Source organism: Sus scrofa, chromosome 14 (genome assembly GCF_054392235.1).
Source record: "Sus scrofa isolate SSC_HxYL_T2T_F1_AM1 chromosome 14, Sscrofa_HxYL_maternal_Yorkshire_Landrace_v2.0, whole genome shotgun sequence".
Classification (NCBI taxonomy): Eukaryota; Metazoa; Chordata; class Mammalia; order Artiodactyla; family Suidae; genus Sus; species Sus scrofa.
This window is the reverse complement of record NC_139396.1, coordinates 76,623,819-76,639,620: the sequence shown is the minus strand read 5'-3', so window position 1 is coordinate 76,639,620 and position 15,802 is coordinate 76,623,819. Positions and strand designations below refer to the sequence as shown.

General features: G+C 42.4%; 1 protein-coding gene across 4 annotated transcripts in view; it reads left to right on the top strand.

The window, feature by feature from the left end:
- MTR (5-methyltetrahydrofolate-homocysteine methyltransferase) overlaps positions 1–15,802 on the top strand; it is a 105,988-nt gene that overhangs the window by 55,459 nt on the left and 34,727 nt on the right. For 2 of the 4 annotated variants that reach the window (XR_014827827.1, XR_014827826.1), the window contains exons 16-22: positions 661–840; positions 3,398–3,514; positions 3,822–3,962; positions 9,555–9,644; positions 10,887–11,039; positions 14,099–14,206; positions 15,230–15,393. Coding sequence is in view for 2 of the 4 variants with exons in the window: in XM_021073435.2 (XP_020929094.1) it covers positions 661–840; positions 3,398–3,514; positions 3,822–3,962; positions 9,555–9,644; positions 10,887–11,039; positions 14,099–14,206; positions 15,293–15,393 (890 nt within the window). In the remaining 2 variants the exon portion in view is untranslated. The remainder of the gene's footprint in view (positions 1–660; positions 841–3,397; positions 3,515–3,821; positions 3,963–9,554; positions 9,645–10,886; positions 11,040–14,098; positions 14,207–15,229; positions 15,394–15,802) is intronic. The other 2 variants (XM_021073435.2, XM_001927058.5) reach the window with 1 other exon arrangement.

Below are 15,802 nucleotides of genomic sequence, written 5' to 3'. Positions count from 1 at the left end.
GCTTCTCTGAGAAAGGACCTTTGGACAGAGACCTGAAGCACAGGGCTACGTCTTGGTGTGTTCTGGGTGGTGGCAGCAGTGAACAGAAGGGCCCTGACGGAGGACAAGCTTGAGTTTCAGGAACATCAAAGGAACAGTGGGGAGAGCAGAGCCAATGAGGGGGCAAATGAGAGAAAATGGGGTTAGGCCTTAAAGCACATGTTGAGTAGCTGATGTGATGGAGGGTGGGGGTGGAGGTGGAAAATAAATTCCTTTCTTTGACTCTATGTAAAATGTTACTGCAGGAAGACCCAAGGAGGCGGCAGCAGCATTGGGACTGCAGGCAGGTGAAGAAGGGCACTTATCTTTTAATTTATTCTTTAGTAATATTTGCATTTTTATTGCATATTATAAGAAGCCTATTTATTAATATACCATATGTGTAAGGTTTGATTCCTACAGAAGCAGTGTAGCTGTGGTGCTGATGAAAACGCAAAAGGACTTTAAACCAGTTCCCCTCTGAGATAATGTGATAAATATTTAGAGGCTGCTTGGCATTTGGTTCTGTCAAAGCCAAACGTTGATACTTCAGTGCTTTCGACAAGTGAAATGTCCTTCTGGTTTTCATAGATAACACTTCATTTTTCGATTTAAAATTATGTCTTTTGCTCCCTTCCCCAGGCAACAGAAACAGACACCAAAATCAGAGTGTGCACCCGGGCCTACCATCTACTTGTGAATAAACTGAGCTTCAATCCAAATGACATCATCTTTGACCCTAATATCCTCACCATTGGCACTGGGATGGAGGAACACAGCTTGTATGCTGTTAATTTTATCTATGCGACAAAAGTCATCAAAGTAAGTATGAGTATTTTCTCTTCTCTATCCATTACATTGCTCTGGTTTATCATATGGCTCCAGTGAATAGTTTGAGCTAACATACATATTTATTGGCAGGGAATGCTGACATTCTTATTCTTAGGTAGTAAATTGGCTTTCTGAAATTTAGGGGTCATTATTATTTTTCTTTTATATACGCTTTTACATTGCGAAGTAAAACACACTAGGGATTATATAAAAAATAGAGATTATAATAAATAATCAATTGCAAAACATATAATAGCTTTCATTTAGGTCCCGAGATAGAACATGCTGGTGCCTTCATGTCTCTCCCTCCCCTCCTTCCTTCCTACCTTCCTTTCTTCTTTAGTTTCGCCACACCCTCGGCATGTGGAAGTTCCTGGGCTAGGGGTCAAATTGTAGCTGCAGCTGCCATACTATGCACCAGCCATAGCAACACCATGTCCGAGCCACATCTGTGACTTACACCACAGCTGTGGCAACATCAAATCCTTAACCCACTGAGTGTGGCCAGGGATCAAACTCACATCCTCACAACACTATGTCAGGTTCTTAACCTCCTGAGCCACAATGGAAACTCCTTTCCCTTTCTGTTTACACTCTTATTCTGAATTTTATAAGGGAAACATCATCCTGAGTTTTATGATACTACTTGGTTGCTTTTCTTTATAATTTTATCATTTCTGTATACACAGCCAATCTGAATTTTCCATGGGTTTCGTATTCGCAAATTCACCTACTCTCTACAGTTTATTTCTGACACCGAAATCAGTACTGATGTTGCTTTTGCAGCCATGCACAGGTGCTCCCATGTGCAGAGTGGTGACAGGTCCTCATGACTGACCCTCATGTTCCAGATGAGTCAACAAGGGCCACGCCCTGCCCTCTTGGTCCAGCTCTCACTCTATAAATAAATGCCCTTTCCATGGTCTGGTTAGTGCCATGTTTTTCACATTTTTTGAGCCTTTTTTTTTTTTTTTTTATAATGGATTTTTCTATTTAAATGGCCCCCAGGCATTGTGCTGAAGTGTTCTCTAGTGCTCCTGAGTGCAAGAAGGCCATGATGTGACTTATGAGAAGATGTGTGTGTGTTAGATGAACTTTGGTTTAGGCCCGAGTTGTGCTGTTGGCTGTGAGCTTGATGTCAAGGAATCAACAGTATATATTAACAAGATGTCTTTAAATGGAAACACATGAGAAACAAGGTTAAATATTGACTAGTGATGATAATTTTGTGACCAGAGGTTCACAGACCTAACCCCGTGTTTCCCATGGGATCAGTGGTTTTCAGCACTCCCCAGCTGGCAGTGTTCACAGTGACTTCACAGAACATCATGGCCACAAACTGTATAAACAGTAGAGTTTATTTTACCTATTCGTGAGCTTAATATAAATAGAATCTTAAGGTTCTTATGCTTTTTTCCTTATCCAATCTCATTTTAAAGATTCAGCTGTCCTTTGTTCATTTTTATTAAAGTATAACATCCCATCATTTAGCGCTTCTACTATTGACAGACATTTGGTTTGTTTCCAGTTCTGGTGCATCAGGAGCAGTGCTGCCCCGAGCATCCTTGTACATATCTCTTCCATGCATGTGCATGGGTTTCCCTGTAGCACGTACCTGAAATGAAACGGCTGGGTCACAGTAGTGGGTAATGGCCAGCTCTCTCCCTAAATGCTTAGCTTTGTACTTTAACCAGTAGTGAACAAGAGTTCCTTGGAGTTCCCATTTTGGCTCAGTGGAAACGAACCTGACTAGGATCCCTGAGGATGCGGGTTCAATCCCTGGCCTCGCTCAGTGGGTTAAGGATCTGGCGTTGCCATGAGCTATGGGGTAGGTCGCAGGTGTGGCTCGGATCCCGAGTTGCTGTGGCTGTGGTGTAGGTGGTAGCTATAGCTCTGATTCAACACCTAGCCTGGGGACTTCCATATGCTGCGGGTGTGCCCCCTACCCCTGCCAAAAAAAAAAAAAAAAAAAAGAGTTTCTCTTGTTCCACATGCCTACTAATACTTGATACCACCTTTTATTATTAGTCAAGTTTATAGTGAACTAGAGAATTTGTTCGTTTAGGCTGCAGAAGCCTTCTTTCTGGTAGCTTGTCCTTTCAGTGAATGACTGGCTACCTTCTGTTTCTCTGTCCTAGCTCGCTCTCTCTCTCGCTCTCGCTCTCTCTCTCTCTCTCTCTCTCTCTCTCTCTCTCTCTGTGTGTGTTCTCTGACTCCATTTCTTCTTTCTCTGTTATTTATCCAGCAGATACCTTATGACACCCTCACTGTGCATTGTGGCCCTATCATGGTCACTGTAGAAATATACAGAGATAAAGCAGAACTTTTTATTTTCCCTTAGGAAGATGAGAGTCTATGACTTTCGTGAAGCCCTGATATGCAAGTTTTGATCTCTGTCTAGTTATGAGAAACTCTGAATTATTTTGAATTTCATGTTTTTGTTTTGTTTTGTTTTTTACTTTCCACTCTTATATATAAAGCTTAAGGGATGTTATTGCTGCTTTTGGCAAACTAAGGAAATCTTTTCACGTTTAACCTTTTTTTCCAGGAAACATTACCTGGAGCCAAAGTGAGTGGAGGTCTTTCCAACTTGTCCTTTTCCTTCCGAGGCATGGAAGCCATTCGAGAAGCAATGCATGGTGTTTTCCTTTACCACGCAATCCAGGTACAGTGCAATAGCCGTTTGCCTTTTGACACCAGTTTTTCCTTAGGGCAGGGATTTGCAAACTTCAGCCCAGAGACTAATTCTGGTCTGCTGCCATTTCTGTGAATAAAGTTTCCTTAAAACAAAGCCATGCCCTCTCAACTTGTCTGTTGTCTATAGCTGCTTTTATGCTACAGCAGCAGAACTGAGTGGCTGCAGCAGAGGCCATAACCTGTGATATTTTCTGTCTGGTCCTTCCCAGAAAGAGTCGCTGGCCGCTGATTTAGAGCCTCCCTGGAATCCTCATTTTTCTTTCCTTGGCCCTTAGTTTGGTATGGACATGGGGATAGTGAATGCCGGAAGCCTTCCTGTGTATGATGACATCCACAAGGAGCTTCTCCAGCTCTGTGAAGATCTCATCTGGAACAAGGACCCCGAGGCCACCGAGAAGCTCCTGCGCTATGCTCAGGTAGAGAAGTGTTCTGACGGATGGCGTTTCCTGTCTTTGAGCCTGTCATCCACTTAGTGTTTTTAGATCTTCATTGTAGAATATAAGTGTCTGATCATGTCTTTGGATCATTGAAGGTTTCTCAGAGAGTTTCAGAGAAGATGCTGTAGTAAGGACAAGGAAGGAGAAACAGGCCATACCCAGTCTGCTTCAGTATTCTGGATTTATATTTCTTTAAATTTCTTTCAAAATATAAAATCGATTTTTCTCACACCAAACTTACACATATTAATTCTAGAAAATTTATAAGATAACAGATAAGCAAAAGAAGAACATAAAAATCACTCATAATCCTGCCTCCCATTGTTAACCACTGTTGAGATTTTGTTATAACCTTCCAGTCATAGCTTTGTTTGTGTTTTTTTTCCAAAATGACTATGTGCTTATAGGTGTACACACACACACACACACACACACACACACACACACACACACACACACACAAACTTTTATAAAAATAGAACTATAGTCTAGATGCTTTTTTGATGACCTGCTTGTTGAGCAATATACTGGGAACATCTTTACATTTTATTAGCTGTTTTTCTACCTCATAATGTAAATGGGCTATTTTGGATTTTCTTGGGTGGCTGTGCTATTCCCTGGTTCCCATGTTACATGTTTATCTTTGTATAGTTGTTTATATTAGGATCTGGTCCAGTTGTGGCAAAGTTCTGCAGTTCGAGACTTGAAGTCTGTACACATTTGATCTATAGACATGAGAATAATTATACTTAATCCAAAAAATCAGTTCCTTGTTTCCATTCTGTGTGTTGGGCAGTCCTAGGTATATTAAGTATTTCATGGGTACTGCTTCCTAGAACTCACTTTAAGGAAAGATGAGATACTCTTCAAAAAAACTTACTTTTTAATTTGTTTCAGAAAGCAATGGCAAAGGAAGACATTTTTCTCACAAAGCATGTTGGGAACATGGTAGAAATGCTTTCCTTTGTGTTGCCACCTATGTGAATGTTTTTCATGTTAACATCTGACTTTAACTCTGGCAGAACTGCTAATTTTTCCTCTTCCCTCAAAGAGTAATAAAATGTTGTGGAAGAAAGATAGGACAGTTTAAGTTTAACTGAATCCTTGATTTATCAACCACTTGGGTGGCAAGATTTAGATTTCTGGAACTGTTTGTGTTAGCCACAGGCAGAGCTGGTCAGGGTTCAGACCCGGTGCCAGTGAGCACATGACCCTCCTCTCAGTTCCTTGAAAACATTTCTGATTCTCATGTGGACCCAGGACAGACTGTCTCAGGTCTTAAGTGCAGATGTGGCCAAGTTCTGCTTCTCCACTCGTTACATAAGAGACAGTCCCTAGATTTCCTTCCTGTTCTCAGGATTGTTTCTACTAATGTAGACAAAGTGCTTAGCCCTTTAATATTCTTTGGGCATGAAGACACGGGTGTGAAACTCTGTTCCGTTTTTATCTTAGCCTGTCTTCCACTTAGTGGAGCGCCTTTCATTAATTGCTCACAAAGACAGGGTTCTGCTGTAGGCCAAAGAGCACCATAGCTTCTCTGGTCAGGAAGTTATACTAGAACGTTCTTAGTTAACCCAATGCTATACTTAATGCTGTTTCCATCTCCTCCATGGTCCAGATGAGACAGCTCTTACTTAGGACAGGTGGGGCAACCTGGAAGGTTATCTCCTTTTAAGGTTTAGTTCTGTATTTAATATCAGTCATGTTTTTTGGTCTATGTTCACTTTCAGTATTTACAAGGTTTTTGTTTCTTTATATCTTTTTGAACAGTCAAGAGGTTTGCCCCTGGGGCATAGCTGAAGATTAAGAGGGAAATCTTAGTAGCAATTGCAAGGGTTTAACAATCCATCATATAAAAAGTTACCTCCTTCTTAATGTAACCATAAGGAGTTATTACAGGCCATTGACCCCTCTGTCAAGTAGGCTCTCTCCATTCAAGGGTATTTCTGTTACCATTAAGGAATTAATAACCAAAACATGTATGCTTTAATAACTCCCAGAAGTCGCCAGCTCTGTAGCAATTCCTCAGGATAATGCGAGTGCAGGGGGAGCGTGGAAAGCAGGAATATTATGAGGCAAATAAGGGTTGAGAAATATTTTTTGGTCTTCATAAAAGAGTGCATATCTTTCTATTACTAAATGTTGAAGTCTGCATCCAACTTTCATCTGATACAGTTTCCAATATTATTATTAAAATGGATGGCAAGAGTCCTGTCTCTGATCTTCTTTAACTCTTTAATGGGGTTTTATTGAAAAATAATTCCCCCAATTTGGTGCAGACTGACCTGTGATGAGTATATTATCTGGGCTGAAAAAATGTTCCCGGTGTCACGGTGTCACATAGCTCACGGGCAGCTGGTTACGAGGGGGTGCTCTTTGGACATGAGCAGGGAGGGTCTCTGCTCTGGGTAGGATGGCTCTTGAATTACCTCGGGTTGTGAGAATGCAGACGTCCTCAGCTTACAGGGGTGTGGAGAAAGTGTACTTTGAATTTTGAATTTTGATCTGTTCCCAGGTGAACATATGCAGGATGGTTCTCTCCTGATGCTGGGCAGCCCCACGCCAGGAGGAGAAATGACCCCTGCACTTAATGGCTGGTCCATCCCTGGTGCATTCTACACAGCCAATCTCTTCCCTCTCAGCACAGCACGCACTAAGTAATAGGAGACAGTCCAGGCAAAGCAGGCTTTGTGTTGGATGGTTTGGGCCAAAGGTAGGCTAATGTGAGTGTTCTGAGCATGTTTAGGTGGGTGAGGCTAAGCTGTAAGCTTCAAGGTTAGGTGTGTCCATTATTTTCGACTTATTGGTATTTCAACTTACAGTGCATTTATTGGATGAAATATTCTTAATACTTTTCTGGAAAAAAGGTCTCCTGTCCCTTGACCTGGCCTTGATGCCTCTCGTTGCCAGTGGGCACTCACGATGCTCTTTGGCTTTCTCTTGACTGGTTTACTCCCTGGATGCTGCTGGTCCAGACTGATATGGGAAACAACACAGGTCCCCATGGGCCTGGCGAAGTGGGAGCTGCTCTGGAGCCATGGGTGCAGGTGGAAGGAATGAAGGAGCAGCCTGATAGGTGTGGCAGCTGTGTGGCCACTCTGCTTGGAAACTTTCGGTTTTGGCGAGCTTTCTTGGTTTGTCTGGTGTCTGGTCCAACTTAGTGTGTAAAACACAGCAACCTATATTTGGATCGTGGAAAATGTCCTACTCGTGATTAGTTGGAAAGCATGCCGGGTTGTACTTCTGAAATAGCTGCTCTTCAACAGTCCAATTAAAAATACTGGTTTTCTGAGGCATGTTTATCAGATGGGGCAGTTTTCTTCATTCATTCATTTATTGCAGCCTCTCATCACTGGTAAAACCTGCACTGGTCTTTGGCGCATTCTCACATCCCACTGTTCCTGATCATATATGTGTTGACCTCTCCTGGGCCCTGTGTGTGGCACACTAGTATTTTTCTATGAATTCAGCAATGCTGGATCCCTAACCTAGTGTGCCTGGCAGGGGATCGAACCTGTGTCCTGGAGCTGCAGAGATACGGCCAATCCCATCGAGGCACAGCAGGAACTCCTGAAAAATATTACTTTGAATATTACTCCACAGGTTCAGAATTTTGAATTGTGCAGGCCACCCAGCCTCCAGAACCCACCACAGCTGTCTGAAAGGTTAAATCCACCCTCCATGGCATGGATTTCTGGTACCCTGTGACTTGGTCTCTACTGTCCTACACAAACATTGCTCCGGAAGATGCATTCCTGTTCAGCACTAAATCATTCAGCTAATATTTACTGAACTCTTGTTTTGTGCTTTGCGCTGAATATCTAATGAGCAAGAGAGGTACTCCCGCCGAGCCTACTCTTTGGTGAGATGTACAGAACCGTGTGGAGGCAGCTGTCATCGAGTGTGGCAGGTAGGCAGGTGCTCTAATAGGGCGAGTACAGGATGCAGGAGTCTGGACATTGCATCGCTTCCTTGGGTAGAAGGCCACTGAGTCCAAAGGTAGATGAGGTCAGGGAAAGCCTCCCAGAAGCTGTGGGTCTGGAGACGTGAAAGCTGAGCAGGTGAGCGCTAGGTCGAGCCGCAGGGCTGGCCTTCCTGCCAGAGGAGGCGGATTTGCATCTAGTTGGGGCCTGACGTGCCCCAGCCACTGAGCAAATGGTGGTCAGTGAGCGGATGTGCAGGGCCAGAGGTGAAGGGATGGTAGGGGGTGTAAGGAACTGCAGTGTTGAAGGTGGCCGAGCTCGTCGGGAACAGCAGAAGATGAAGCTGGGAGTGAGATCAGGGTGAGGATGGCATGGCAAGGAGTCGGGACTCTCTCCCGAGGCCGTGGGAGCTTACAGGGAAGTTTTTCACATGGGGCAGTTTGACCAGGTTTGCATTTTGTTCTGTGGAGAAGTTACACTGGAGACCAGGGTGAGCCTGGGCTGTGAGGACCAGCTAGTCACTTGGACTATGAAAGTAGAAGCAGGTGGAGAGAAATACTGGGATGGTGTGATCATTAGGACTAGGTGATTGATTGAATGTGCAGAATGGATCAAGAGTCAAGAATGATGCTTAGATTTCTGATTTGGGCCACTAGTGCCATCAGTCAAGATGCAGGAAACAGATAATGCAGTTCACCTTGGGTACCATGACCATCTCACTTTTGTCCTCCTGCTGAATCTGTCCACTTCTTCAAAGTCTCTCTTCCCCACTCCAGCTTGTGATGATCACTGTGTCCTCAAAATTCCTAGCCTCGTCTGTGTCACCGCCTCACTCAGCCCTTGGCACTTGCTTCCTCTCGTAGCCTACCTCTGGGTATTTCCACCTCCCTGGTGATGCGGCAGCATGAGGTGTGCCCACCTCCGGGTGATTTCGGGCTCAGCTTCGTCACAGCCTCTCTGCACGTACCTGTGGGAGGTGGTGATTCTCATTCAGAATTTTAAAAGCTCATTGGTTAGGAGGTTCAGTTTCTCTTAGTGTCCTGGAAATCTTTGGTCTTAAGATGGTCTCTTTAAGGAAAGACGAAAAACAGCTCAGGTTTGTAATTACTAGAGGCAGAGGGTGTTGGGACCGGGAATGGGATGAAAGTGGTGCAAAGGTTCAGTCTTCCTCATAAGGTGAAGAAGCACTAGGGATGTACTGTACACCATAGTATAACTCACAGTGCTGATTATCACATACGAAGCTTATTAGGAGAGTAAATCCTAAGAGCTCTTGTCCTAAGAAAATATTTTTTTCTTTCTCTTTTATTTTGTTTGTGTAGGAGATGATGGATGTACCCTATTTCACGACGTATGTAACTCAAATCAATATGCTGCCCACCTTAAATTTATGAAGTGCTTTAAGTCAAGATACATTTTAATAAAACTGGAAGGAAAAAATTTAAAAAACAAAAGTTCAAACCCGAAAGGATTTTTTTTTTCTCTCTCTCTCCTTACCTCAAACATTTACTGAGCTCTTAATTCACACTGGATGCGCTACTAGGGCCTTGAAAATATAAGAGAATAAGATACAGTTTTTTTTTTTGGCTGCTAATTAGTTGGGTAAGTGACCTCTTGTACCCACCTCTCTGTCCTAATTTCAATCCAGACTCAGGGCAAAGGAGGGAAGAAGGTCATCCAGACTGACGAGTGGAGGAATGGCCCCATCGAGGAACGCCTTGAGTATGCCCTTGTGAAGGTGAGTGTGGACGGGACAGCTGAGGTTGTTGCCGGACAGGAGGGGCAGACAGCTGCTGACAAAGGAGATCCCCTAGGTCGCCCTGGGTGATTTTACCTCTACCCCACCCCTGGCTCCAGAACATTTTGGTAGTATCTAGAGATATTTTTGGTTGTCCCAGCTGGGGGTGCGAGGTTTCACTGGCATCCAGTGGCCGGGGATGCTGCTAAACCTCCAGCGATGCACAGCACAGGCCCTCCCCATAGAGTCACTCAGTCCAGAGTGTCAGCAGTGCCAAGGCCAAGAAGTGCGGTCCTCGACCAGGTGCTGTCTGTCATTTGGTCAACAAGCAAGTCCTGGCTCTTCTGCTGTAACTGGGATTTTAGGCACAATGAATAATCTTTCTTGTGATAAACTACAATGGGAAAGAATATGAAAAAGGATATATATATGGATGACTGAGTCACTTTGCTGTACAGCAGAAATAAACACAACACTGCAAATCCACTATACTTCAATAAGTTAAAAAAAAAAAAATGAATCCGAAGTGAAGAAAAATCAATAATCTCTTGGCTTCAGTTTCCTCATTTGTGAGTATAGAAAATTTCAGAGTTCTTTTTTTGCCTCTAGAATTTAATTTTTACTTTCTTGGACCTTTTAAGAGTTACCTACTTCAGATGGTGGAACTAGTCAGCTACCTCCAAGGACCCTTGAACTGGGGATGCTGGAGGGTCAGGGCTTGATTGGTGAAAGCTGAGTAAGTGGAGGCCTCCTCATGGGTTTGAACTTCTTCTAAGGGTCCTACCCATTCTCATTGCTCTCACCGCATCAGCCCTGCAATATTACATTGAAATAACACACTGATTTCATAGGAGCTATCTACTGTGTAATCTGTTAAAGCACTAAGATAAAAAGTATATTTTATTATGGATTTGAACTTATTAGTACACCTCTCACTAATTTTTCACTTTTACTAAGGACTCAACTTTATATCAATAAAGCCACCTAAGCACTTTACATGGGTTATCTCATTTAATCTTCAGAATAACCTTACACGGTTGGTACTCTGTGATATATTAATCAAGGAAACGGAAGCACAATAAATTGCCTAAATTAGTGATAGGAGCCAGAGTTTGAACCCATGCAGTCTGATTCCAAAACCCACCCTCTTATGTCTTACCATGATTTATTCTTTGTTGGCTGTTTGAACTTAGGCCAGGTTTTTGTATGTGTGTGTGTGATTTTTCCTTTTTTTTTTTGCAGGGCATTGAAAAATATATTATTGAGGATACTGAGGAAGCCAGGTTAAACCAGGAAAAATATCCCCGACCACTGAATATAATCGAAGGGCCTCTGATGAATGGCATGAAAATTGTTGGTGATCTTTTTGGAGCTGGAAAAATGTTTCTACCTCAGGTTAGTAAATGACAGTGGGATGTTTTCACAGTGGAAGGAAAAGTCTTTTTATCTTTTAATAATAAGTTTGGGTATATTCCCAGGTTTTAATTTCAACAAGAGCTCAGGGACACTGAGATCTGGTTCTGGTTGTTCTTTCTCTAAATGTGTCTTAGGAGCAGTCTGGAAAATCCTCTGGGGTGGTGTGGAGGTTAGAGGTCACCTGGACATTCCAAGCATTCCAATCAGTCAAACACCCCCCCTCCCCCACCCCCAAATTAAAATAAAACCCGAGATGAATGTAAAGTTAATCTCACTGAGATTTGATTTGACCAGCCAGTGTTCATCCTTAGTATGAATATTTTGAAAAGATCATTACCATTTTTTTTTTCTTTTTATGGCCGCACCTGTGGCATATGGACATTCTTGGGCTAGATGTCCAATCAGAGCTGCAGCTGCAGGCCTACACCACAGCCACAGCAACACCAGATCCAAGCTGCATCTTCAACCTATGCCGCAGCTTGCGGCAACATCAGATCCTTAACCCACTGAGCGAGGTCAGGGATTGGACCTGCATCCTTGTAGATACTAGTCAGATTCTTAACCCATTGAACCACAAGGGGAACTCCAAGATCATTACCATTTTATATAGTGATATTACATTTAATGCATGCTTCAAGTAAAACCAGTACGCTTACATTGATTTACAGCAACTGCCGACCACATCAATTAACAAATACTTGTTGAACCTTTTTTTTTTTTTTTTTCTAATAGTTATTTCCCCAATCCAGTTTTTTTCTGCTGTACAGCATGGTGACCCAGTTACACATACATGTACACATTCTATTTTCTCACATTATCATGCTCCATGACTTGTTGAACCTTTTCGAGTTAACTTTAAGCTTGCAGACAAACTGCAGATGTAGTTTCAGTGTCCCTGGATCCCTGCCTCAGCCTCTTCCCCTAATGTTAACAGTTTTACTTGCTTATCATACGGTTATCAGAACCAGGAAATTACCATCGGTGTTAATACTGCTAATTAAAGACCTGATTCCAGTGTCCCCAGTGTTTCCACTACTATTCTTTTTGTTCCAGAATCCCACATTGCTTTTAGCCCACCTTCTCTAATAGTTCCTGAGTCTTTCTTTATGACCTTGACTTTAGAAGAGTACAGTACATTTTGATACTGGTAGATGTCCCTCCGTTTGAATTTGTCTGATGTTTTCTCATTTTTGGCAAGAATAACAGAGTAATGCTGTGTCCTTCTCAGTGCATCCTGTCAGGAGGCCCATCTTGTCGCTGTCTCGTTGCTGGTGAAGTTAACTTTGATCGTTTGGTTAATGGTGTTGGCTAGGTTTCTCTGCTGTAAATTTACTTCTAGGGAGAAACTCTGAGACTGTGCACATACCCTATTTCTCATCTACTCATGAATTTTAGCTTACACTGATGAGTTTTATAAAAGGCTTTGTTCTTTTTTTTCTATTTGTTAACAAATTTGACGTTACATTTTGTAAATTTAAGGTGTGCAATGATACATTATATATATATTGTAACATGACTGCCATTGAAGCAGATTTCTCATACTACACCATTCTAGTACAATATTATTGTGTATATTCATTGTATTGTGTGCTAGAGCTCTATGGCTTATTTACTTATTTACAAGTTTGCATCCTTAAATGCCATCAGTCTTATCCTCCCACCCCCCATTCCTTGGTAATCATCTTTTTACTGGGTTTTTGGTTTGTTTTTACAGGTTCGACTTTTTTTAGATTCCACACCTAAATGGTGTCATACAGTACTTATCTTACTCTGTCTGATTTATCTTGGTTAGCATAATGTGCTCAAAGGTCTATCAGTGTTTTCTGAACGTAGCAGGTTACCCTCCTTTATCATTGCTAAGTAATATTCCTGTGTGTGTGTGTGTGTGTGTACCGCATCTTTTTTTATCCATTCATATGTTGATGAGTATTTGGCTTGTTTCCATATCTTGGCTATTATAAATAATGCTGTGATAAACATGGGTGTGCATATATATATATATTTTTTTTTAATGATTACACCTGCAACATATGGAAGTTCCTGGACTGAATCTGAGCCCAGCTGCAATCTACCCCACAGCTGTGGCAATGCTGGATCCTTTATACCACTGCAATGGGCTTGGGATTGAACCCACACCTCCACAGTGACCCAAGCCCTTCAGTCAGATTCTTAACCCAGTGTGCCACAGCGGGAATCCATCATGGGTGTGCATATCTTATTGAAACCATGTTTTCATTTCCTTTGGTTTATACCCAGAAGTGGAAAAATAGGTATGGTAGACCTATTTTTAACTTTTTGAAGAATTTCCAGATTGTTTTCCATGTGGTTGGACTAATTTACATTCCCACTAGTGTATAAGAGTTCCCTTTTCTACACATCCTTGTCTTCTTGATGGCCATTCTAACAGGTGTGACGTGATTTCATCGTGGTTTTGATTTGCATTTCCCCAATGATTAGGGATGTTGGGCATCTTTTCATGTGCCCATTGGCCATTTTGATGTCCTCTTTGGAAAAAAATGTCTTTTTAGTTCTCTGCCCATTTTTAAAATTGAAATATTTGTTTTTTTGTTATTGTGTTCTTTACATATTTTACGTATTTTTAATTACACATTAATCCCTTAGGCAGTGTATTTTCTCCCATTTGTAGGCTTTAAAAGGCCTTTTTTTGCCTAAGCTTTAATTACAAGTGAATTGTAATGCTGGGGACTGAGAAGAGAAGGCTGGGAAAGGGCTTGCGGAGAAGTCTGATATTAGAGAAGTGATGGAGGATTTTCTAGGCAGAGAAAAATGTGCAGAAGTTCCGAGGAGAGAAACTGACATTTGATTTCTGGCCTTGTTTTCCTTTTGCTGTACCTCATTCATTAGCTCTCCTCACAGGGAACTCATTCCTTACCCCACCCACTGTTAAAAGTGGACTCCAGGGTGGCTGACCTGAGGTCAAAGCATACATCATAATTTGTGCTAAAATTTCACCAGTGACCAATAGCATCCCGCCAGGTGCTTTGGTAAAGGTACCTGACTCTGTGTGTTTTCCCCAGGTTATAAAGTCAGCTCGTGTCATGAAGAAGGCCGTTGGTCACCTTATTCCCTTCATGGAAAAGGAGAGAGAAGAAAACCAAGTGCTTACCGGCATAGTAGAAGATGAGGCAAGTCATATTGTCTGGGCTTGTGGGCCTGTGAGGAATTGGCCCTGGACACTGTTACTGAGTGGGACTAGGGACCTAAGCCAGCAGGCTAGGCTGTGTTTGTCATTGAAGATGAAATGGAGAGATGATCTAGCTCTTTTACCAAATATCAGAGTACCCTAGGATTTTCCTTGAATGTGGCTCCATGAAATTTTTAATAGGAACATTATTTTTCAAACAAAGCCCATGATTTTGAGACAAAACCAGTTGGTTCATTCATCCACTGACTATTTACAAAGCTCCTACTATGTGCCTGGTACCATGCTTGACACTGTAGCTAGCAAAGATTGGTTCCTGCCCTTAAGGATAATGTTTGGTTTGGGGAAAACCTCTTAACTGAATCTTCTCTGTGTGCTAGTAATGTTCTTGGTGCCACTTCTGGATTCATTTTAATTCTTGGCTACAGCACCCTAGAGAATCATTAAGCTGACCTTGCTGAACTCCCTATGAAGCTCAGTCAGCTTTGGTCCCTAGGATTCTGAACTGGTAAATTGATCTGGGTTTGTGAATGGCTCTGACATTGTGTTTATAAAAATCCCACCTGGCTTGCATGCCTCTTCTTTGCCTTTTTTTTTTTTTTTTTTTTTTTTTTGAGGGAGGGATGCTGACAGAAAAGTAGTATTGAAAAAGATAACCCAAGCCTCCCCCTGCCCTGGTCATGCCCATCCTGATGGGACACGAGCAGTTCTCTAGCTCTCCTCTCTCCCTTTACTGCCAACAGTAAACATTTATCAGATATGGTTGGGAGGCTTAAGGATATGGTCTTCAGCGATGGGACCATTTTGTATTGAACTTAAACTGTGCTTTGCGGTGATGTACTGCATGATCTTGGTTGAAGCCCTCTGAGCTAACCAGCTAGGTGGGTCTCTTTGAACTGCTTGGGCTTACAGCCTTCTGTTCACAAAGCACGGGTTCTGGGTCTGTCCTTGAGGCTGTCTTGCTTGTATTGAATCATTCTCTGTGCCACCACCTACCTGGCTCTAGAGAACTGCGTGATCTGCTTTGAAATGACCACAGCAGTGCTTAGCTGCTTGGCTTCCTCTCCAGGACCCTTACCAAGGCACCATCGTCTTGGCTACCGTTAAAGGTGATGTGCACGACATAGGCAAGAACATAGTTGGAGTGGTCCTTGGCTGCAATAATTTCCGGTGAGTTAAGACCCACGCCTTTCAACTGCTTTCTCATTTAAAATAAGAGCATCAACAATAGGATGATTCTTTATTGGGTGGGAAGGGTAGGGTATGGCAGTGAGAGTTAGAGCTTATTATTTCTTTTTCTTCACTGTGTTTGCAGATTGTTTACCTAGAACATACCTTTTCAGATGAAATAAATTAGTAATTATTTAATGTTATATGTTCAGTAAGGACAAAAAGAATAGTAAAAACGATTCAAGCAGGGTCCGAACCACCAAGAGGCCTTCCTGGAAATTGACCTTGGCCAGAGGCAGGAACTTCGGGGCTCCACTCCATGGCCAGTGGCCTTGAGCGAGTTTGCTTTTTTTCTCTCAATGAACTGCCAGATTTTAGAGCCAAGATCTTTTAGGACTTCTGCTAAATG